This window comes from Natrix helvetica, assembly GCF_964273705.1.
Source record: "Natrix helvetica genome assembly, chromosome: 9".
Classification (NCBI taxonomy): domain Eukaryota; kingdom Metazoa; phylum Chordata; class Lepidosauria; order Squamata; family Natricidae; genus Natrix; species Natrix helvetica.
The window spans coordinates 522,117-544,090 of record NC_138560.1 but is presented as its reverse complement, the minus strand read 5'-3'; the positions used below and the strand labels follow the sequence as shown (position 1 = coordinate 544,090).

Here is a 21,974-nt window from a genome sequence, read left to right as displayed (position 1 = left end):
AGGGATCCAGGTGGGCCCCTCCTGGTATTGTTGGTAGCCCTGGTTGGAAAATGTAGCATTCTGTAATAAAATGGTCTAACTGGACAAATGTGGTGGCTGTGTTCAATGCAGAGGGGAGGGTATTAACGCCTCTGCACAAGGAGGAAACATCTGGCTGTGGGGTGGAATGCCATCCACCCACTGGATGATCCGAGTGAAGACTTCAGAGGTGGCCTTCCTTGGACAGCAAAGGTGCCCAACAAGCAAGCACTGGAGCGCATAACACCAGACACGTCACTAGGAGGCAAAATCGCGACCCGTTTCTTTGGCCACCTCTTGCCAAAGGGGAATCGAATGGAGAAAACATGTTGGAAAGAGCTAGGCTGCCAAAGAGCAAAGTGGCTGGAGACTCTCAAAGCTGGCACCAATCAGGTGGCAACAGTTTCTGTTCCCACAAAACTGCAGTTTGAGTAAAAAGCACCTTGGAGAAGTTGACACGTGGCTCTCAGTCACAAAACAGAATCTCACTTTGGTTTAGTGCATGCGCAGCCAACACAAGAAGTTACCCAAAACATGCAACTCCACATCTGGTTCCTTCCTATATGAAAAAGCCAGACTGACATGAGGCAAATTCAATTAGGATTTGTGGCTTTTGATTCAAAATGGCCCTGCACCAATCATGCTGGGCTTCTGTTTGAGGGAACAGGATGCCAAAAGTTCCCCCTGTAGCAGCCGCCCCGCCCCGCCCCCCCATTACAGCAGCTCCGCCCCCTGCATCTCCCTGCCTTCCCTTGCAGAGAGCAAAATGCCCCCATCGGGGTGTGAACTGGGGCTGCTGGACCACAAAGAGGGGTCTCAAGGGGGTCACTTTTTGAGCTGGCTGGGCAGTTTGGGATTCAAGTTCAATGCCAGAAACGTGGCTCAATTACGCGTGGCTTCGGTTGGCCAAAGCAACTTTCCTCCTTGGAGCATTTCTATAGGGAACCTCCGGTTGGGTTGCTAAGGAACTGGGGAGGGGGGAGCTTTGGGGGCAGTGATTGCAATGCAGCGCATCTAAATGGCATATAATGAAGGAAGACAGGTGAAGAAGAAGGCAGGAAGAATTGCAGCCACTTTCCCGCAGTCCGGAGCCTGCGCACGTGCATCCAGGCGCGCAAAACTGCAAGGTTCCAGCCAGGTAGGGAAAGCGAAATCCGTGCTCTCTGGATTCGATTTCAGCCTGTCGCAGGCACGCCGTACGATCGTATTTTGAGCGGCTTGTGATGCCTGCGCGCCGCGCAGCCGAACGCTGGGCAGAAAGCCTGATGGCGGGCGGAGGCGGGCTCTTTTCCCATCAGCCACTCAGGCCTTAGTCGGGGAGTGTGGGGAGCCAATGGGATCGAGAGCCATAGAAGAAGCGGAGAGGCGACCGAAGGAGCAGGTTTCCTTGGAGAGGACCTGAGTGAGAACTTCACAGAAGCGCGGCTCCGGTCGCGGACGAGACCATGAAGTGAGCGGCGGTAGGGGGGGCTCTGGGAGATACCACTTGAGGGGCGGGGGGCGCAGGGGCGGCGTGCCCGGGGAACCCTCCGCCACTCCCTCCATCCCTCCCTCCGCGCAGGCTAAACATCGACGGGCTGCTGGTGCTCTTTCCCCACGACTTCATCTACCCCGAGCAGTACTCCTACATGCTGGAGCTCAAGCGGACGCTGGACGCCAAGGTGGGCCGGGCGGGGGTCTCCTGGGGGGGGGGGAAGGGGAGGAGCAGGACTGGAACTCAGAGCCTGACGCCGCTCCTACCCCTGACGCTCCTCCCGCCGCAGGGCCACGGGGTGCTGGAGATGCCCTCGGGCACCGGGAAGACCGTCTCCCTCCTGGCGCTCATCCTGGCCTACCAGCGCGTGAGTATCGGGGGGGGGGCATCGGCGGGGCTGCAGGGACCCCGCAGGCGGGCGAGGGGGGGCTGGGCGACCCCCTCCGACTCTGCCTGCTTTTCTTCCAGGAGCCCCCTCCCCTCCCACGCCCAGCCCTCTAAGCTCGCCCTCTCCCCCAGGCTCACCCGCTGGAGGTCACCAAGCTCATCTACTGCTCCAGGACCGTCCCGGAGATCGAGAAGGTACCTGGCACCATGGGGGGAGGGCCAGGAAACAGGGCTGGGGAGGGGGGGCTTCCCTGGGGGCCTCTCCCAGCCAGCCACTGGGCTTCTCCCCTCCCCTACCAGGTGATCGAGGAGCTGCGGAGGCTGGTGGACTTCCACGAGAAGCAGACGGGGCAGAAGCTGCCCTTCCTGGGCTTGGCCCTCAGCTCCAGGAAGAACCTCTGCATCCACCCCGAGGTGCCTCTGCCGGCCGGAGGGCAGGGTGGGCCGCTCGGCCTCTGGGGCAGGCAGAGGGAGGACACTCAGGGAGCCCCTCTCGGCCGCTGCTCGTCCTTCAGCCAGACGCACTGCCGAGGGGAGTGGGGCTCCCTTTGCCTCCCCCAATAACTCTGGGTGGCAGGAGCCAGAATGGCCGGGAGGTCTCTTCCTCCAAGTCCGCTCTCTCTGTGAAGCGCTTGCCCCTGGCAGCGGGGAAAGCAGGGTGATGTGGGCGCCCTGCCGCTTCTGCTCAGACCTTGCACCCCCCCCCTTCCTTGTCGTAGGTGAGCAGCCTCCGTTTCGGGAAGGAGGTGGACAGCAAGTGCTTCAGCCTGACCGCCTCGTACATCCGGGCTCAGCACCAGCAGGATGGCAGCCTTCCTTCTTGCCGCTTCTTTGAGGTAAGGGTGAGGTGCGCAAGGGGGTGGGCAGCCGAAAACCGTTCTGGCTTGTTCATAAGGCCGGGGCAAGGAGATCCGTTCAGCCCGGCTGTGATTCCCTGCAGGAATTCGATGCCCACGGTCGCCAGGTGCCTCTTCCTTACGGCGTCTATAACCTGGATGATCTGAAGGCCTACGGTCAGCAGAAGGGCTGGTGCCCCTACTTCCTTGCCCGCTACTCGGTAAGACAGCTGGCCTGTTTGCAGACACAAGCCCCCTCCCCTCTTTCTAGGGCAAAAGGGGTCTCCTTGAAGGATCCTTGGTGCTCTCTGAGCTTGGTTGTTTTCTGGCAGACCTTTCATTACCCAAACTAGGTAGCGCCATCCATGCTAGTAAGGAGAGGGGTTGGCTCTCCGTTTATTCTCCTTTACAGGATCTCTTTGGTTAGATTAGCTGTTGTCGGGGGAAGACTCTGAGCAATAGGAGAAAGTTGCTGCTGCCTGTTGTTGCAAAAATAGCTGTAGGGATTGAAGTAGTTGTTGCATGCTGAGTCTCAGAAGCTGCACAGTGGCTGAGTAAGGTGGGTCTTTCGGGGGCTTTGTGCCTCCCACAGTGAGCTAAATCCAGCAGTTCTATCAGTAGGAGATTCAGCACCATCCATGCGTGTTTCTCATAACGTTTTTCTCTGTGCTTTTGAGCACCGAATCCAAATTGCCTATGAATCTCCCAATGCGGCTGTTTCCTTGTGTCATCAGAGAGTCTTTGCAGTTGAGGAATACGTGCATTTCAATCCATTTTGTACATAAGCATTCAGAAAGTCCCTGACTTACAACAGTTTGTTTAGTGGCCACTCAAGTTGCAATGACGTTACTGAAAAGTGACTTATGACCCGTTTTCACACTTAACAACGTAGCAGCAGCATCCCCATGGCCATCTGATCAGAATTGGAACTGACTCATTTATGACACTTGCAGTGTTCCAGAATCATGTCATCCACTTTTGTGACCTTCTCACAAGAAAGGTGAACGGGGAAGCCAGATTCACTTCACAACTGTGTTTCTGACTTAACAACTGCACTGATTCAAGAAAGGGTGGTAAAAACGGCGCAAAACTCACGATTGTGTCACTTAGCAAGAGAAACTTTGGGCTGAATTCTGCTTGTCAGTCAAGGACTCCCTGCATATTAGCACCTGGATAGAACTGGGGTTAGTCCTTTCGTCCTTTCCTGGAGAGTAGAAATGTCTCCATACAGAAATAGATCCCAGCCTAGAAGTCTTGGGGGTTTCCTGCATGACTGAGAAGCCCAGTCCCCAGTTCCCCTTTGGGGATTTCAAAGTTCATCCTTGCCAAGGTGAGTGGAGAAGCTCTGCTCTGCTTTCTCTCCCCACGTGGAACAGATCCTCCATGCCAATATCGTGGTCTACAGTTACCACTATCTCCTCGATCCCAAAATTGCGGACGTGGTCTCCAAGGAGCTGGCCAAGAAATCGGTGGTGGTTTTCGATGAAGCTCATAATATCGGTAGGTGTGAGAAGGGCCAGTGAGCGGCCTGGTCCAGGAGGTGAATTGGGCTGTCTGAAAAATACGTTGGGTTCCAGTTTCTTCCCTTAGAGGAGAGTTCCTCAACTTTTCCAACTTTAAAATGTGTGGACTTCAAATCCCGGAATCCCCCAGCCAGAAACACGGCTTTAGAGATTAACTCGGCTCTCCCTCGGTTTAATTTGGATGGATGAGAACTCGGCCAAACTGCCTGTAAGGAAACTAGGTTCAGATTTTTTTTAGTTGAAATTTTATCCTTAGTTTATAATAATTTTCTTTTTTTCTCCTCTTAATTACAGATAGTCCTCGACTTATTACCCTAAATTTCTGTTGCTAAATGAGACAGTTAAGTGAATCTTGCCCCACTTTGATGTTTTTTGCCACAATCGTTAAGTGAGTAACCGGCCGTTAAGTGAATCCGGCTTCCCCATTGACTTGTCAGAAGGTCGCAAAGGGGGATCACGTGACCCCGGATCATGGTAACCGTCATAAATATGAGTCAGTTGCCAAAGTCTGAATTTTGATCATGTAACTGAGGATGCTACAACGGTCGTAAGTGTGAAAATGGTCATAAGTCACATTTTTAGTGATGATGTAACTTTAAACAGCCACTAAATGAACTGTTGTAAGTCGAGGACTATCGAAACTGTCAGTGCTAAGAGTTTCTCTGATTAAAAAAATAAAATTCCAAGCGTGTCGCCCTGAACTTTGTCTCGTCCAGGCAGGTGGTCGACCTCCGCTGTCCTGGGCTGCTTTGAAAGCCCTTTCCTTTTCCTTGACCCACAGACAACGTCTGCATCGACTCCATGGGGGTCAACATCACGAGGAAGATCCTGGATCGCTGCCAAGGGAATGTGGCCACACTCCAAGCTGCCATTCAGAAGTGAGCAAGGCTTCGCTCCTTCCTTCTCCTTCCTTCCTGGCCTTTTGCTCTCCCCAAAGGACGACATTCTGTGCTGCTTACACAAGCGGCGTCTGTGTGCGTAAAGACACAGAATTGGAAGGGGCCTTGGAGGTCTTCTACTCCAACCCCCTGCTCCAGGAGCAGAAAATCCTTATTCTACCATTTCGAACAAGTGACTCACCAGTCTCTTCTTAAAAGCCTCCAGTGATGGAGCTCCCGCAACTTCTGGAGGGAAGCTATGGCACTGCTCAGTTGTTCTCACTGTCAGGAATTCCTCCTTAGTTCTACGTTGCTTCTCTCCTTGATTAGTTTCCATCCATCCTCAGAAGTCTCTTTCCTGGCACAGCCTCCTCTCTGGAGTCTTAGCAGGCATTGCCTATCATTGCACGCATAACTTCATGGGGGCTAGAAACTTGCTTTGAGTTCTGAAAGCGGAGAGGTTCAGGGAACTGAATCTGGGGCCCTGAGCAGGGAGTTGGGCTAGAAGACTTCCAAGGTCCCTTCCCACTCTGTTATTCTGCCTCTAAGGAACTGCCTGGACCCCCGAATTATACCAGGCTGCATTATATTATGGGACAGGTGCATTCAAGGGGCAGTCCGTGGGCTCAGCTCTGTCATGGCTGCCTCTCTGCCACCCACGTTTCATGAGCTGACAGCCTGACATTAGCAACGGGCAGAAGGGGGGGGGGTTAGAATGTAGGGAGGAAGAAGGGCGGGGGATGGGAACCAAGCTAACCCGGCCAAATTGTGAGAGGCTTCAGTTAGCCAAGGTCAGCAGAGCTGGGAACCGAGCCACTGTTTCCTAAACAATATACAAGCAACATGATTGGGCATTTACAGACAAAATCTGGGAGAATTTCCTTTGTGTAGTTTGTGTGGGAAAACCTCAGATGCAGCTTTGCTGCTTCGGTAGCCACAAACTTCAGTATAAGTACACTCTTGGCAAGAACAAGTGGCCAGGAATCTCCCTTTGCTGGGCAGCTGAGTGGGGGCGGCTGACAGGCTCCGAGTTCCAGTCCTGAAGCCTGCAGCCCTCTCACCTTCCCTCCCCACCTGCTCCCTTTCCAGGATCAAAGAAACGGACGCGGAGAAGCTGAAAGGGGAATATCAGCAGCTGGTGCAGGGGTTGCGGGATGCCAACGTCGCCCGGGAAACAGACGTCTATTTGGCCAACCCGGTGCTGCCGGACGAGATCCTGCAGGGTCCGTCGGTCCTTTGTGCGCAGGAAAGGGGCAGCTGATGCTTGGTTGCTGGTGGGGGCGGGAGGGAGCGCCGATGCCTGCTGTGCTCTAACCGCTCTTCTGCCGCTGGGCATCGGTTGCTCCTGCTTAGGGAGGAGGGTCTTGTGTGGCCTCATGGAACCGGGGGGGGAGGGGGAGGCAGGGGCAGCCCTGACTGGCTCTCCCCTTGCGCAGAGGCCGTGCCAGGAAACATCCGGACGGCAGAGCACTTCGTGGCCTTCCTAAAACGCCTCCTGGAGTACCTGAAGTCCCGTCTGCGCGTCCATCACGTGGTCCAGGAGAGCCCCCCGTCCTTCCTGAAGGACATCTTTGAGAAGGTCTGCATCGAGCGGAAGCCCCTCCGGTGAGTGCAGGCGGGCGGACCCTCGCAGGCTCTTCTAGAAGGGAGACCCTCTCCCTCCTCATCCCTTCCTTCTCCCCCACCGCCAGGCCCCTGTGGCCGAGCATGGATCCGTTGCTTGGGAAGGACAGGAGCAAGGGGGCGGGCACGGGAGGAAGAGCCTGGCCGGCTCCAGTGGGCTGTCCAGGGACCTCGGGGCAGCTGTGTCCTCATCCCAGCCTCAGTTCCTGGGTTCCGGCAGGTTCTGTGCCGAGCGGCTGCGCTGCCTCCTTCGCACGCTGGAGATCGCGGACATCTCGGACTTCTCGCCCATCACCCTCATCTCCAACTTCGCCACCTTGGTCAGCACTTACTCCAAGGGTAAGGAGGCCTCCGCTCTTCAGCCAGCCGGCCTCTTGGGGCCTGTCGTAATTTCTTCCCACCCACCTCACCTCACCTGGGAGTTGGCAGGGCGGAACCTGGGAGGCGCCTGGAAGGCGCTCTGGGGAATTTCAGGTCTGCTTTCGGGAATTGGTAGGGAGGCCAGCTGAGGTCGGTGTAAATAAGCAGGCAGCAGCAGCCACCTTCGCCGAAGGAAAAGCATGGTGGCTTCTACGCTGGGCAGCCTGGCTTAGATGAGTCCTTTGCTGTCAACACAAATACGTCCCAAAGGAGCTTTTGCAAAAGGCAACTGGACTTCCTTGATTTTGTTCCAAAGGTTTTGCTTCTCACTCAAGAAGCTTCAGAATGAAGAAATGTGAATTGAGGAAGCTTCCTGGACAAGAAGCGAAACGTTTTCAAAGGAAGAAAACAAGAAAGCCCTGTTGCCTTTTGCAAGAACGCTTTGGGGGCAGCCGTGACCCTCCAGAGACAGCTCAAATGTGGGGGGAGGGTTGGTACCCCATGCTTGGATCTCCAAAAAGCCCTCGCCGAGGCCCCTCGCCCGTGAGCTCCCCGGGGGCTCCACTGCTGGCTGAGGGCAGCTGCTTTGGCCCTTCTTGGAGGTGTCCTGCAGCGGGGAGCCCCGTGCCCACTGCCAGCCCCTCTTCTCGTTTTTGTGCCTCAGGGTTCACCATCCTCATTGAGCCCTTTGATGACAGGACGCCCACCATCCTCAACCCCATCCTGCACTTCAGGTGAGGGGCTCCGGGGTCTGGCTGGCCGGGAATTCTGGGGAAAAGCTACCCTGGGGTTTGAGCGGAAAAGGGCCGAGGATGAAGGGTCTCTGGCTGCCTCGGCCCTCCTTCTAAAGTGGATAACCCAGTGCTCTCTCTTCCAGCTGCATGGACGCCTCCATCGCCATCAAGCCCGTCTTCGAGCGCTTCCAGACAGTCATCATCACCTCAGGAGTGAGTGACTGGGAGTGGGGCGTTCTTGGCCGTTGGTGGGACCCCCGTCTGTGGGGCCGGAGGTGCAGGAAGCCGCCACCCTGACCGGCTGTTTTCCTCCCTTGCATTCAGACCCTTTCCCCCCTTGACATGTACCCCCAAATCCTGGACTTCCGGCCGGTAACCATGGCCACTTTCACCATGACCCTTGCGCGGACCTGCCTCTGCCCGATGGTGAGTGCCAGAGGCCTCCCCTCCCCTTCCTAGGGAACCAGGCAGGCTCATTTCGGTCTGGCCTGGGGGACCCTCTCCTCAACCGGCTCCCTGGCTCTTCCTCTCCTCGGCTTCCCTTCCAGATTGTGGGCCGAGGGAATGACCAAGTGACCATCAGCTCCAAGTTTGAAACCCGCGAGGACATTGGTGAGGGTCTGTGATGGGGAGGGGACAGCAGAGCCTGGCGCCTCCTCCCTCCCCAGGAGACGGGGGCATCCGTCCCCTGGTCCATTTGGGCTGCCTAGCGGAGAGGAGGGGAGGGCAGTGCTGGGGCCGCTTGCAGTTGAAGGGGGATTTTGTGGGGGTGACCCCTGCCTTGCCCTCCCCTCCCGGCCCCAGTGGAGAGGGGCAGGGAAGCCTGGCAGCCTGAAGGGAGTGTGCTTCTCCGGCAGCCGTGATCCGCAACTATGGCAACCTCCTGCTGGAGATGTCGGCCGTGGTCCCTGATGGCATCGTGGCCTTCTTCACCAGCTACCAGTACATGGAGAACATCGTGGCCTCCTGGTATGAGCAGGTACGCCAGGCCGGCTTTGCTGGGGGCTGCTTTTGACGGGGCCTTTGGGGGCTCTTGCCAAAGCGGCAAACGGAGGCGGTTCCTGGTGTGCCTGAAACCTCTCAGGATTTCAAGGGGGAAAAACTCTCAAAGGCTGCGGCATCCAAGGCCAGATTGGCCCACTTGCTCTCAGTCCTACTTGCGGAAGGGCAGCCTGTGTAATTTGGGGAGGGGGGGGTTCCCTCCCCCCCTCTGTCCTCATGAGCTGCAGCCTCCCAGCTCCTCTTGCACTCCTCCTCCTCCTCCTCCTCCTCCTCCTCCTCCTCCTCCTCCTCCTCCTCCTCCTCCTCCTCCTCCTCCTTTCCTTCTCCAGATGCAGGATTTGAGCTGAAAGCAGCCAGGAATCTGCTCTGCTCACAAGGCAAATTGACCCTAGATAAAAGTCAGTTCGGGGGGTGGTGGAGGTGGGGGGGGGATTGGACTTAGGTTGCTTGTGCTGCATAAGTATTCCAAACCGGTAATGCATTTGACCCCACCGTCATCTCTGACATTCTTTCAATAGCTGATCCCAAAGGTCACCTCTGTGGTCATTAAGCGTGAGACATGTCAAAGACTCCGGGGGAGTGGAAACGGAGCCCTCCCCCCCTTGCACCAAGCAGGCCTTCTGCAGGTCTCGCAGAAACCCTCCCGCTGCCCTCCATGCTCTGAGAAGGCGGGGGGTGGGGGGGATGGGAGGGAGGAGCAGAGCTGGGCAAGGGGGGCTTTGCACACCTGGGGCTCCACCTGTCTCCTCTCGGGCTCCTCCAGGGGATCCTGGAGAATATCCAGCGGAACAAGCTCATCTTCATCGAGACGCAGGACGGAGCCGAGACGAGTGTGGCCCTGGAGAAGTACCAGGAGGTGAGGGGGGGGGGGGTCTGGCTGCAGGGGGGAGGGGTTCAGTTGAGCACCTTTCTCCCTCCAAGCCGAGTCCTGAGGTGGGAGATCAGGGCGTGGACTTTTTTCCTTGAATTTGGGGTAAAAAGGTGTTGCAGGTGATAAGAGGGCGGGTTGGTTTGCTCCCCAGGCCTGCGAGAACGGCCGGGGAGCCATCCTGCTGTCGGTGGCCAGGGGGAAGGTCTCCGAAGGGATCGACTTTGGTGAGTGCCCCCCCCGCCCTCCCTTCAGAAGCTTTGAGGGGCTCTGGGCCCGTGGAATCTCTTCTGGGTAGAAACTGGCCGGGGGCAAAGTTTGTGCCTGGCCTTAATTCTTGAAATCTCTGGGAAAAGACCAGTGTTGACCGCCCCCCCCCCCATCTGCTTCTCCCTTCCCCAGTTCACCACTACGGGAGGGCCGTGATCATGTTTGGCGTCCCCTATGTCTACACCCAAAGCCGAATCCTGAAGGTGACCCCCGCCACTGCTGCTCCTCAGCCTATTCCTCTCCAATTCACTCAGGCAGCAGAGACTTCATTTCCTGGGGGGGGGGGGGGGCTCCCGCCGTGAGACAGAAATAGCCCATTTCCCCACCCACTGTCGGCCTGGCTGTTTCTCACCCAATCTGGTGCACCTGGCATTGCCACACCTGTGCTGATTCCTTGGGGAGGGGCTGGGGGGGGGCAGACCCTCAGCGTCCCTTCCCCCATCCCAGGCCCGGCTGGAGTACCTGAGGAACCAGTTCCAGATCCGTGAAAACGACTTCCTGACCTTTGACGCAATGCGGCATGCGGCCCAGTGCGTCGGACGGGCCATTCGCGGCAAGACCGACTACGGCCTCCTGATCTTTGCCGACAAGGTGTGTCCAGTGGGGGGAGGGGCCTGGACGGCCAGGCAGCAACTGACCGGCCAGGCAGCACCTGAACCCGCCTCTCCCCTGCAGCGCTTCGCCCGGGCGGACAAGCGGGGGAAGCTTCCTCGCTGGATCCAGGAACACATCACCGACGCCAACCTGAACCTGACGCTGGACGAGGCCGTGCAGGTGGCCAAGCACTTTCTGCGCCAGATGGCCCAGCCCTTCCGCAAGGTGGGAGGAGGTGGCTGCAGCTGCGGCAGCTTTAAGACTTACGGGCTCCCAGAGTTCCCCAGGCAGCCATGCTAGTTTTTTATTTTATGGTTCAATTTATTTGCCGCCGGTGTCAAAGGGCTCTGGGCCGACGTGGGTTTGGTTGTCCTGCCCTCTTGACCCCCTCCTGCTCTCTCTCCAGGAAGACCAGCTGGGCCTCTCCCTGCTCACCTTGCAGCAGCTGCAGTCGGAGGAGACCCTGCGCAGAGTGCGGGACATCGCCCACCAGGTGTGACTGGCGGCCGAGGATGCCAACCAGCCAGCCAGCGCACTCTGCAGGGCAGGGACCTTGGCCGGCCATCCATCCATCCATCCATCCTCACTGCGGAGAAGAGAAACTGCCCAGCCCCCCCCCCTCGGATTCTCCCCTCCCCCACTAATCCTAGATTTCTGGGCTGGATTTTTAACAAGGGGGATTACTGGGCTGCTACTCAAGTGATTTTCTGTGTGTGTGTCGGGGAGAAACAGAGAGAGAACCAGGGGAAGCTTGTAATCCTTTTCATCCAAAGCCACTTTGGGGGTGGGGGAGTATGAAGCTTGCAGAGACCCCTCCCCTGCCCCAAAATAAAGAGTCATCCTCCATTTCCAGCAGGCTTTATTTAAGGAAAAATAAGGTGCATAAATAAACTGAGGATTGGCTTCAGAAGAGCCGGGGGGGGGGGATGGGGGCTCCTGCCCCAAGGAGTTTAAGGCAATAGCTGGGGGGGGAGCGTCCTGCCCCCCCTGTGATGCTTTGGGACGGCAGCAGCTGCTCCATTCCTGAGAAAGAGTCCTTTGTGAAAACTGGCAGGGGAGCTCGCCGCTCCGCCCCCCCCCCCCCCGAGGACTTTCCTGGCCAGTCCAGGGAGTCCCAGGGAAAGTGCTGGAAGCAACAGGCGAACCAGGGAGAGTCAAAGGGGGGGGGGGCTTAGTGGGCGGGGCGATGCGTGAGGTCCTGGAAGCTGGTGCTCAGGTTCCGGGTGGGCTGCAGGAGGGAAAGAGGAGGGGTCCCTCAGGCCTGGGCCTCGGCTGTCTCCCTCTTCAGGCTGTGCTGGAGCTGATTTATGCCCCCCGTGTTCTCTTCTTTCCCTTGGGGTCTGCTGGGCCTGAGCCACGGGCCGAAGCGGGTGATGGAGCGAGAGCTGCCAGGTGTCCTGGCTTCCGCGAAGGGTTTGGGGTTTTTGGGTGCCTTCAAGCCAGTTTTTGTTGCAAGGCTTTCCACAAGCGCTTGGCCATAGCCTCCTCCCCAGGGCTAAGGAAGTGACTGGCCCAAGGTCACCCAGCTGGCTTCATGCCTAGAATGGAGCTAGTCCATCTGCTTCGAGGCCCTGGAGCGGACTTCCTCTCAGCTGAGTGGAAGCAGGACCCGGCCCTACTTGAAGGTGCCTGGTGGCTCCGGTTGTCTGAACTCGGCCTCCCCTTCCCCTCTCCCGCATTGTTTGGGCCGGAGCCTCCGCAGGCCCCCTCTGGTCTGGCCAGGCCAAGCCCTGCAGTAGCTGGCTGGGACCGGCAGGGGCCTTCGTCCGTTACCCTGGGGCTTGTCCTGGGCCCCCAACTCACCTTTGGTGCTGTGACGGCTGCAGCCTCGTCCAAATGCAGCATGTTGAGCGAAGTGGCCCTGGTCATCCTGGAGAAGAGAAGCCCGGTGGAGCTTGGCCTGGCTGAGCCTCCCCAAGCCCAGAATTGCCCCAGAAGCTTCTGGGGCTCCTGACTCACCTGGGGGCTGCAATGTCCTTGGGCGGCCCCACTGCTTGGCCCCGGAGCTTGGAGACCAGCTTCTCACTGCTGCGTTTGAGGGACTCCCGGAAGCGAGAAAAGGAGCTACTGCGCCTCATCCCGTCCTGGAGAGAAAAAGGGGTGTGTGTGTGCACACCCTCAAAACCTGGGGGGCTTCCCCTTCCCCTCACAACCACCTGCGGTCCAAGATGGGAACGGGGGTAGCCTGCTGCCCTCTTCACCTGCCTCCCTGTAGGCTCAGCTGACAAGGCTTGGGGGAGGCAGCGGTGCCAGGGTGAAACGGCTTCAAAGATTTTCTCCTCTGTGCCCCCCCTCCCGCTCATCATCCCTCCCCAGATCTCCAAAGCTCACCTGCCCTTCCCAGGCGTTGCCAGCTCCTGTCCAGCTATAATCTGAAGAAGGGGAGGGGAGGGGGTTCCAAGGGTGAATCCAGATGCTGAGGACCCTGGTGCCTCCCCCCCCCCCCCGGGAAAGGGCTGCTCTTACCGCCCCTGGGGGAGCTCAGCTCCTGGTCCTGCAGGGACAGGATCTCCTTGTAGAGCTGCTCAGCCTGCTGGAACTTACCCTGTTTCACAAAGCACGAGGCCTGGGCCGGAGAGAGGGAGCGAGGCACAGGGTGGTGAGCCCCTCCCCTCCTCCAGTACACAACCCCCAGTGGGGCAGCAACCAGTCCCACCAAGGACCAAGCCCCCCCCCCCCCCCCAAGGGAAACTAGGAATCCACCCCAGGAAAAGAGCCACTGCTTTGGGGAGGATGTTTGTAATTATGTTGGGAAGGGGGGGAGGAGAGATCCGGCCACTGGGACACCAGGGTTGAAACAGATCCTGGCTTCGTTTGAAAGCTTATGGGTCCGTGAAAGCCTCGTCATTGGCATCGGTTGCCCTCCCTGAAAGACGCTTTAGCCCAAGAGATTCACCCCGGCTGAACCTCAGAGCCAGCAGCTGCCCTCAAAGTCCCGGGAGAAGCTCTGAGCCTCCCCCCCCCCCCCCCCCGCAAGGCTACCAGGTTGTTCTTGGTCTTGGCCACGTTGCAGTCGTTGGGGCCCAGCTGGGCCTGGTAGATGCGAAGAGCCCGCTGGTAATACTGCTCCACCTCTTCGAACTTGCCCTGGTTTTGGCACAAGAGGGCCAGGTTGTTGAGCTGCTTGGCCACATCTGGGTGGTTGGCGCCCAGCACCTGTGGGGAAAAGGGCAGCAGTGCTGAGCTGAGGGGCAGCTGGGCAGCGCTCGGGGGGGGCACACGTGCTCCTTGCCTCTCTCCGATTGCAGGCCTGAAAACAGGGCGTTTCCCCAGGCGGCACCAACTGGTTTAAAGCAGGGGCCTCCCCCCTTGGCCCCGGACGGCTTGTGGACTTCAACTCCCAGAATTCCTCAGCATAGCAAGTCGCCAAGTGGCCCAGGGTGGAGACCCCTGGTTCACAGCAACCGTCTCCATCTTCAGGCAGGCCTTTGGCTGTCTGGACCAGCTCAGAGCCTCCCCCGCCCCTTTCTGGCCTTGGGGACTCTCCCCTCCCCCAACTGCTCCTGCCTGGGCCAAGGTTGCTTTGGGAGGGGGGGGGAGAGAAGAGTTTGGTTGGTGGTTCTTCCTCCCACTCCAGGTCTAAAGCTTTCAGCACCACCCACGGGCACCAAGGCAGGAAAAGCTGGAAGGGGACCCACCAGCTCTGAAAGGGGATTAGCCAGAATTTCCTGCGGGTGGGGGGAGTATGGGCTTCGGTGCCCCCCCTGCTCGGCTGGCGGTGAGTTTCAGCATTGTCCCTCCCCATCTTTAACTGGCCAGTGGCCTTTGGTTTGTATTAACTTATTTATGGCTTTAGTATAGATATCTTTTTATCTTTTATTGAAAGATGCCTGGAGTTACTCTAAGATGGGCAGCCAATAAATCTTCTTTCTTTATAAATGGATGAATGGATGAATGAGCAAATAAATAAACAGCCCACTCCAAGAGGTGAAGAAGGGCCCAGCCTTTCGGAATGGTTCTGCCTGGGTGTTTGTGTCTACCTTCTCTCGGATCTCCAGGGCTCTCTGGCACAGAGGCTCAGCATCTTGGTACTTCCCCCGCTTGCCGTACAGCACAGACAGGTTGTTCAGGGTAGCAGCCACCTGGCAGGAACAAAGGGGGGGCTTAACCAGATCGGAGACCCTCAGAAGCAGGATAAAACGGGACCAAACCGGGTGCCCCTCCCTCCTGCTCGGAGCCTCCACACAGCCCCTACCAGCGCCATCCTCTCCCCCCCACACACACACAGCCCAGGCACTCACAGAAGGGTGTTCCATGCCCAGCGCCTGCTCACGAATGTCCAGGGCATCATTGAGCAGCTCCGTGGCCTCCTTGTACTTGTTCTGGTCCCTGCAGGAGGAGAAGCAGGGAGATTGGGGGGGGGGGGGCACAGGGGGCAGCCTGCAGGCCATGCCAGGGCAACCCCAGGACGCAGCTGCAGCTCCGAGGCCTCCAGGGGAGGGTTGGGAGCAGAGAAACGCAACAGCCAGAAGAAAAGGGTCCCCCGGAATCCCACCCCCTCCCTGGTCTTTCCGTCTGTTCCCCAGAAGCAGCCCCTCAGGCACCTTACCGGTAGACCAGGGCCAGGATATTGAGCATGGTGGCCACATCTGGGTGGTTGTGCCCGGAGCTCTTCTCCAGGTCCTCCAGGGCCTGTTTGCAAAGTGGCACAGCCACCTCGTAGCGCCCTTGGGAGGCGTACTGGATCACCAGGTTGTGCAGCGTCCGCAGGCGGGCAGGGATCTCATACCCGCCCTGCTGGGCTGCCAGGGCGGCTGCACCCACACTCTGCCTCTCTGCAGGACACAACAAGGGAGCCCGAGGGGCCAGGCTGGGTAGAAGCAGTGGCTCCTCCTGAGCCCCCCCCCCCGCCCTTGTCCCCGGCCGGGGGCTTCTCCTGCTTCCGGGCAGGTTAAAGTGCTGCCTTCGTGGACGACGACGGGGGCTCCTTGCAACCCACGGCTGGGCCTCGGCTTCGGCCTCACTGAGGCAGACAGGCAGCAGTTCACCAGGCCGAGCTCCGCTTGGGAGCTGGCTGAGAAAGCCAAGGAGTACCTAGGAAACACACCTGTCCTTTGGGCGTCTTCCGTGCTGAGAAAGGCTTCCTCCTTCTCCACCTGCAAGGAGAACCTGGGAAAGTCAGGGAGGGGCAGGGAGGCCCCCCCCTCTCCATTTCCCTTTAGAAAGCTCTCCGCTAATCACAGGCTTTGGCGGGAGGGATGCAAGGTCCATGTTGCCCTCCCTGCCTCCTCCTGCACTTCCAGCCATCCTGAGCCAGAGTGCCCTCTAAGCTTGAACTCGGGGTCAAAGGTTCATAGGAACCTTCAAAATTGTGGACTTGGATTCTCTCAGCTGAAAGCAGCCTCCTCCACAAACGGGGGGCACCCCAAATAGTACCCCCAGCCCCCAACCTGAGAAAAGCCCCTTCCCCCTGCTCCGGCCGCACCTGCTCCTCCCGGGGCTCGTACTGCTTGAGCTGGTTCAGGAAGCGCAGGTGCTTGTTCTCCTCCTCCAGCTGAGCCACGGCCTCCGCACTGTGCTGCAGCCGTAGTTGGGTGCCAGCCAGCTCGTCCCGCAGCCAGAGGTTCTCCTGACCCAGGCGCCTCACCTGGGCACGCAGCTTCTGCTTCTCGGCCTCCAGAGCCCCGATGTGTGAGGAGAGGGCGATCAGCATCTGTAGAGAGGAAGGGGCAGCTCCAGCAATCGCAGCCTTTGCCCTGAGGAGACCCCGAGGAAGCTGTGCAGAGCGCCAACATGTGACTTACAGAAATAGGAAGAAAAAAGGAAGGGAATGGGAAAATAGAGAGGAAAGGGGAAGAGGGGGAAAAAAGGGCACTCACCTCCAGTAGAATAAGATAACATTTTTATGTTTTGAGAAACTAATTTATATATATATATCATTTTTGGTAAATTTCATATGTTCTATTGCTTGTGTTTGCATTATATTCAATTCCAATATATTGGAATTGGAGCCACCTATTCTCCAAGGCACCCGAAGGCAGGAGAAGAAGCAACTAGAACCAAGGAGGAATTTCCTGACAGTGAGAGAACAATTTGCCTCCAGAGATTGTGGGTTTTCCATCATTGGAGGCAGCGACCCGTGTCTGAAATGGTAGAGGTTCCTGCTTCAGCAGGCATTGCGGGTAGAAGTCCCATCCCCATCCTTAACAAAATATTTAAAACCAAACCAATAACTTGAAGGCAGTCAATGCAACACAAATGGATACCCTTAACCTTTCCGGTTGGAGCTGGCTGCCAGGGTGGCCCCTGCTGGCACCACCTCCCAGGCTCGTACAAAGCACCCTCCCCACCCACGGAATTCCCAAAAGCTCCTTGAGCTTCCTTGTGCTCCATGACATCACAGCCAGCCGAGCAGCTCCGGCTACCTCCCTCCGAGCCCTCCGGGTACCTGGCCTTCGGCAATGCCCAGATCTATGCCTTCCAGGCTCCGGCAGATGAGGTCCTGCTTCTCCTCCAGGAGCTCCAGGGCCTGGGCATCAGTGGCTGCCAGGGGGTCGTCCCGCTCGTCCATCAGCAGAGCCTCCTGCAGCTGGCAGTGGATTCTCCAGTTCTCGTTCCGCAGGGCTTCCAGGCCCTGCATCACCTGGCGCGCCTGGAGGAGGATGTCATCGCCCGTCATCCTCTCCGCTCGGCTGTCATCCATGGCAGGACACGCTAGCCCCAAGGAAGGAGGGCTCCAAGCTCCTGGCCTCTCCTAGGAAGCAAAGGAGGAGGAGGCACTCTGGCAGCTGCATCTCAAGGATGGGAGCGTGTCCTCTCGTCCAGGCTCTCCAACCTTGGCCACTTTAAGACTTGTGGACTTCAACTCCCAGAATTCCTCAGCCAGTGCTGGCTAGGGAATTCTGGGAGATGGAATTCAAAAGTCTTAAAACTTGTCAAAGTTGGAGTTCTCCGCTTTAATCCTAGGCACAAAGGTTATCCAAGCCCTCTGCACACTCTCAGAGGCATTTCAGGTCTCCAAACCCTTTTTCCACCCAGGATCTCTTAATCAGAAGGAACATCAGCCAGAGAAGTTGATGGGGAAAACCCTGACATTTCTGGCCCCGGATAAAATGGCTCCCTCCATGTTGCAGGAGCCCTTCGACTGCAGCCAGGTGGGGCCGAGAGTCTGCCCCACCTGGCCAGGCCCTTTGGGAAGGCTGCCTGCTGGATCCACGGCTGAATCCCAAACCAGTCTCTCCAGCTGGATGCCACCACCAGAAAGCAGGCAGCAACATGCTCCTCGTCCGAGGCTGTCTGCAGCCACCCATGCCTCCCAAGGAAGCCTCCTCACCCGCCTGACTTCGCCTCCTTTGAAGCTGGGCCGGGTCTCCTTCGGCCGGGATCCAGGCTCCCCCGCCCTCCCCACGGGAAGGGTGCCACCAGGCCACCAGGCAGCAGGGCTTTCTGAGGCTGGCTGTCCTGGGCCCAGGCTGGCTGCCCAGCCACTTCAGTGACCCGCAAGGAAGAGCCCTTCTTGATGCTCCCTTCCCTCTGCCGAAAGTGGGTGTGGCTGGTGCACCCTTTGGCCCTGGGGCTTCTGTACGGGGCTGACCCCCCTTCAGCACTCTTCTCCCTTGGGTGCCCATATTCTTAATCCAACCTGTACCAGGATTTCCTGAGCAAGAAGCCCCTGCTTTGCTCCCATGTCCCCCTCCCACATAGCTGCTGCCCTAGAAAGCCTGGTCCCAGTAGCCCTTAGGCTTATATCTTGTTTCCCAGCCTCTCCAAGCGCTTCACAGAGCCAATAGCAACAAGCAAGCAAGATTTACCCTTGCATTAGTTCAGACCCTGCCTCCATGTTCTTTCCAGCTTCCTTCCTTTTGCTTTCTTGCAACATTTTTAGAAATAAAAATATATACTACATATTTTGGAGGTCTGGTAGTCAGAGCTCCTCGTGGTCTGGCAGAAGGGCATTTCTCTCGTGCCACATCTGTCAAGCTGCACATCTGTTACATCAAACTGAGGTGCTATTCCCACGTCTGCAGCCATCAGGGCAAGGATGTTGGTTTGTGGATGCTTTCCAGAAGGCCCCCCCCCCCTCTGGAAACAGCTGCAGCCCCCCTCCCCCTCAAACCTGTCTCTGAGAAGAAGGCCTGGTATAAAAACCCTTTCAACTTTTGGGGGCTCTCTGAGCTTGGCTGTTTCCTTGTAGACATTTCATGACCCAACTAGGGAACATCTTCAGTGCTAGGGTGATAATGAAACTTGTTCAAGGAAGCAGCCAAGCTCAGAGAGCCCCCAGGACACACACACACACACACACACACTAGTTCAAGAGGGAACTGCATATATTCTCTCCTTTAGTTGCTGCCACAATCCCTGGTTTTCCCTTCACAAACCTGGAAGCATTTCCTAATAGGGGCCCTGTTTAGCCAGTGAACAAATCAACTTCATTGCAATCCCCTTCTATGGGGAGGAAATATTCTGCACAAAACTAGATATTCTGGGTAAAGCCCCCCCACCCCGCCCCCTTGTAAGTCCATCACACACAAGCGCCTCCCGGCTCTTCACTGCGGTTGCCTTCTCCTCGGCGGGACCCACCACGATTCCGCGTGGGAGACCCCGATCAGCGAGCCGGTTCAGTGCCGACTGGAGGTCGGGCCGGCTCTCCTCGCGCCCCTCCGCAGCTGAAAGAGGCAACTCCGGGAGAAGCAGACCGGCCCGATCCCGCTGCGCCGCAGCATCAGCTCGGCCAAGAGACGGGACGGAGGTCTGGGTGGCTCCCGAGGGCCCCCCGAAGCCCTCCTGCGGACCCGTCCTCTCCCCTCTCCAAAGCAGCCCCCCCCCCGGACATCACCTTCGCCGAGGCAGCTCCGGCAGCCAGGAAGACGCGGCCCGATTCTCCCGGGCAAGGCCTGGCCCGCCGATGCCTTATCTGCCTCCTCGCCGGCCTGTCCCGGGGGAGGGAATCCACGCCGCGCGCCCCAATCCGCCAGCCGCGCCCCGGCAGCCTCCGCTCAGCGCCTGGCTGGGAGGGAGGGGCGCTCCTGCCCCGCCCAGCGAAGCCGCGGCTTACCTGGGCCGCGACTGGAAGGCGCTCTGCACGTGCCCAGAGGCCCATCCCCCTGCGCCGCCCCGAAACCAAAAAGCAGTTCGCCCCCATTTCTGTCAGGGTCCCCCGCCTTTCCCCTAAAGCCCCTGCAGCCTCCTTTCCACGCAGGAGCCGAGCGCTCCGCTCAGCCCCGTCCCTGCGCCGCCTCCCTCTCACCTGCGCCCGACCTCTGGGGAGGGGGCTCCGTAAAGAGCCGCGCCTCCTTTAAAGACCCTCCTGCGAAGACTCCTTCGGCCGCTCAGCCCCGGGCTCTTTGGCTGGAAAGGGGCCCCTCCCCGCCTGGCCTTCAGGCTACTGCAGAGCCCCGGCGCCGTCAGGAAAGCGGTGCCATGCAGACCTGCCCCTCCCCAGCCGGTCCTTGGCTGGAGTAAGGGGGTGAAATTGGAAGGGATGGAGAAGCCGGGCGCACCTATGGTCCCCCCCCATCCCGCTCCCGGAGTTGCGCTCTGTAACCTTCGCAGCCTCCGGCCAAGATTGGATCTCTGCGCTCAGGAAAGCAGCTTGCAGGGCGTCCCCAAGAGACGGGAGCAAGCAAGCCAAGAATCGAAGGACCTGAGAAGGCCGGGCCTCCGCAACGCTCCCGTGAACGCGGGAAGGAATCACGTGTCTAACGGCAAAGGTTGCGGGTCTGCACGCATTTAATCAACTTCTGTTGATTGTGGATGGCTCGGGCTGACCTCTGAAACACCCCTGGGTCGCTTTACGGGTCACTGTATTCTGTTGATCCATGAAATGGCTCGGTTCAGTCCGGTGATTGTGTGAACGCAGTCCCGTGTCTTCGGCTGCTTCTATCACTTCGAATTGCAGAAATTAAATCCCGGGAACTCTCTTTGACCGCAGAGTGAAACAGGAGCTCCTCTGAGCATCGGTCAGGTTTCTTTCCCTACCCGTTGTGCCTCGGGGACTGAAGGGGGAGATTCCCTCCACCCACCCCCACCCAAACATAAAGGGTCCCCGCCCGGTCTCTGCCCTTTGCTTTCAAGGTTAAGCTAAAGCGACGCTGCTGGTTGGGGGGGGGGGGCAAGAAGGGGGAGGGGAGGGGAGGGGAGGCAGGCAAGTGCTGCCAGGCTGCTCGTGGTCTCTAGAGGCAGGAAAGGAAGGCGGCGGGGAGCCTCTTCCAGTTCCTTTAATATTGTATAAGAAGAGCGCTTGGAATGCGCTTCGCTTCCCTGCTTAGCTCATAAAAAGCTACGCTGGCCCAAAGCCAGGCCAGTTGCTCTCTTCCCGGGGGGGGGGGGCGGCAACGCCAGTCTCGAGAGTGACCACCAGTAGAGATGGTGGAGGGGGAAAGGCAAAGGGGGAGCTGGGCCCTGTGCAAGCCAGCGCATCCCCTCGGCCACGGGAGAGCAGCGAGTCGGGCCCTCCCAGCCGGGTCCCGTCGGAGAGCCCTTCCAGCACGGGGTCTTTCTAAGGAGGCCGCGGGTCGCCAGACGTGTCTCTGGGGAGGCAGAAACCAAGGTGCCAGGACCCAACAAAGGCCCGCAGAGCCACGAGGAGGCGGAGGCGGGGATCTCTTGGGAGCGTCTCCTGGCCTCTGGTTAAAGCCGGGGTCTCCTGGTGGTCCCCCATCCCGATTCAACCTCAGCCCGGGAAAGGCGGGCCTGGTGCGTCTTCCTGCCGAGCGAGGCCTCCGTCCTTGGAGGCAGGAGAACTGGGCCTGCCGGACAGCTCGCCACGGGGATCCCTTCACGTAAAGACCCCTGGCCTCCCACGCTGCCTTCCCTTCGCTCCTGCCGCTCGCGGGCCGAACAAGGACGGTTCCCTGGACGATTCTGGGGCGCGAAGAAAGCACAGCGCCAGAGCCGCCCAGTCAGCGCTTTTAATAAATGCATTTATACCGGGGGGGAGGGGGGCACAGATTAAGAGATGGCAAGGCGAGGAGGCTCCTCTGTCAAGCGCTGAAAGCTACAGAGGCGCTGCCAAGCCCCCCCCCCCCGCCTCCGCCGCGCTCCCGGCGGCAAATTCTGAGCAAATCCTCTCGGTTGCCCCGCATCACATCTGGCCTCGGCCGGCTTCAGAAAGCGGTTAATTGAGGTTAATCGAAAGTAATGATGTACAATATGAATCGACGGGAATTTTCTTTTTCTTTTTGGTAAGGCCAATAGATAGAGGCAAGTGATTTTATAATTTTATAAAGATTTATTGTTGCTTAATTGATAATTAAGGATTTAAGGAAATAAGGTTTGTTTGAAATGAAGGAATATTAATGGTAACCTGAACACATAATGCTCAGTGATAGCGATGTATTTAGTTATGTTTGATGGACAACCAGTGCTGTTATTTCGAATTGTAAAAATTGATGCACAAAAGCTTGTAACCAAACGACATGCTTAACGAAATTGAGGAAAGTTTTTTGTAAGTGTTGTTTTGTTT

At 58.1% G+C, this 21,974-nt stretch overlaps 2 protein-coding genes across 6 annotated transcripts; one reads left to right on the top strand and one right to left on the bottom strand.

Moving 5' to 3' along the window:
* The first annotated feature begins 1,315 nt into the window (after nt 1-1,315).
* On the top strand, nt 1,316-11,413 carry ERCC2 (ERCC excision repair 2, TFIIH core complex helicase subunit). Of its 2 annotated transcripts, XM_081962183.1 has the most exons (23): nt 1,316-1,468; nt 1,580-1,679; nt 1,782-1,859; nt 2,012-2,074; nt 2,180-2,293; nt 2,599-2,715; nt 2,820-2,936; nt 4,092-4,215; nt 5,020-5,116; nt 6,206-6,339; nt 6,553-6,721; nt 6,960-7,078; nt 7,764-7,833; nt 7,977-8,046; nt 8,158-8,259; nt 8,382-8,445; nt 8,691-8,812; nt 9,599-9,691; nt 9,858-9,930; nt 10,106-10,176; nt 10,421-10,564; nt 10,649-10,792; nt 10,974-11,413. In XM_081962183.1, the coding sequence occupies exons 1-23, from the start codon at nt 1,464-1,466 to the stop codon at nt 11,064-11,066; spliced, it is 2,283 nt and encodes a 760-aa protein (XP_081818309.1). In that variant the 5' UTR covers nt 1,316-1,463; the 3' UTR covers nt 11,067-11,413. The 2 variants fall into 2 exon arrangements, with proteins under 2 accessions (XP_081818309.1, XP_081818308.1); XM_081962182.1 differs by having other exon boundaries at nt 10,421-10,792.
* KLC3 (kinesin light chain 3) lies at nt 11,410-20,214 on the bottom strand. Of its 4 annotated transcripts, none has more exons than XM_081962186.1 (13): nt 20,055-20,214; nt 16,956-17,261; nt 15,993-16,220; nt 15,615-15,663; nt 15,117-15,342; nt 14,809-14,896; nt 14,548-14,649; nt 13,550-13,723; nt 13,034-13,133; nt 12,899-12,939; nt 12,527-12,651; nt 12,371-12,437; nt 11,410-11,795 (listed from the first exon to the last, which is right to left on the bottom strand). In XM_081962186.1, the coding sequence occupies exons 2-13, from the start codon at nt 17,208-17,210 to the stop codon at nt 11,739-11,741; spliced, it is 1,512 nt and encodes a 503-aa protein (XP_081818312.1). In that variant the 5' UTR covers nt 17,211-17,261; nt 20,055-20,214; the 3' UTR covers nt 11,410-11,738. The 4 variants fall into 4 exon arrangements, with proteins under 4 accessions (XP_081818312.1, XP_081818311.1, XP_081818310.1 ...); XM_081962185.1 differs by lacking the exon at nt 20,055-20,214 and adding an exon at nt 19,758-19,873; XM_081962184.1 differs by lacking the exon at nt 20,055-20,214 and adding an exon at nt 19,347-19,522.
* Between the last annotated feature and the right edge of the window lie 1,760 nt (nt 20,215-21,974).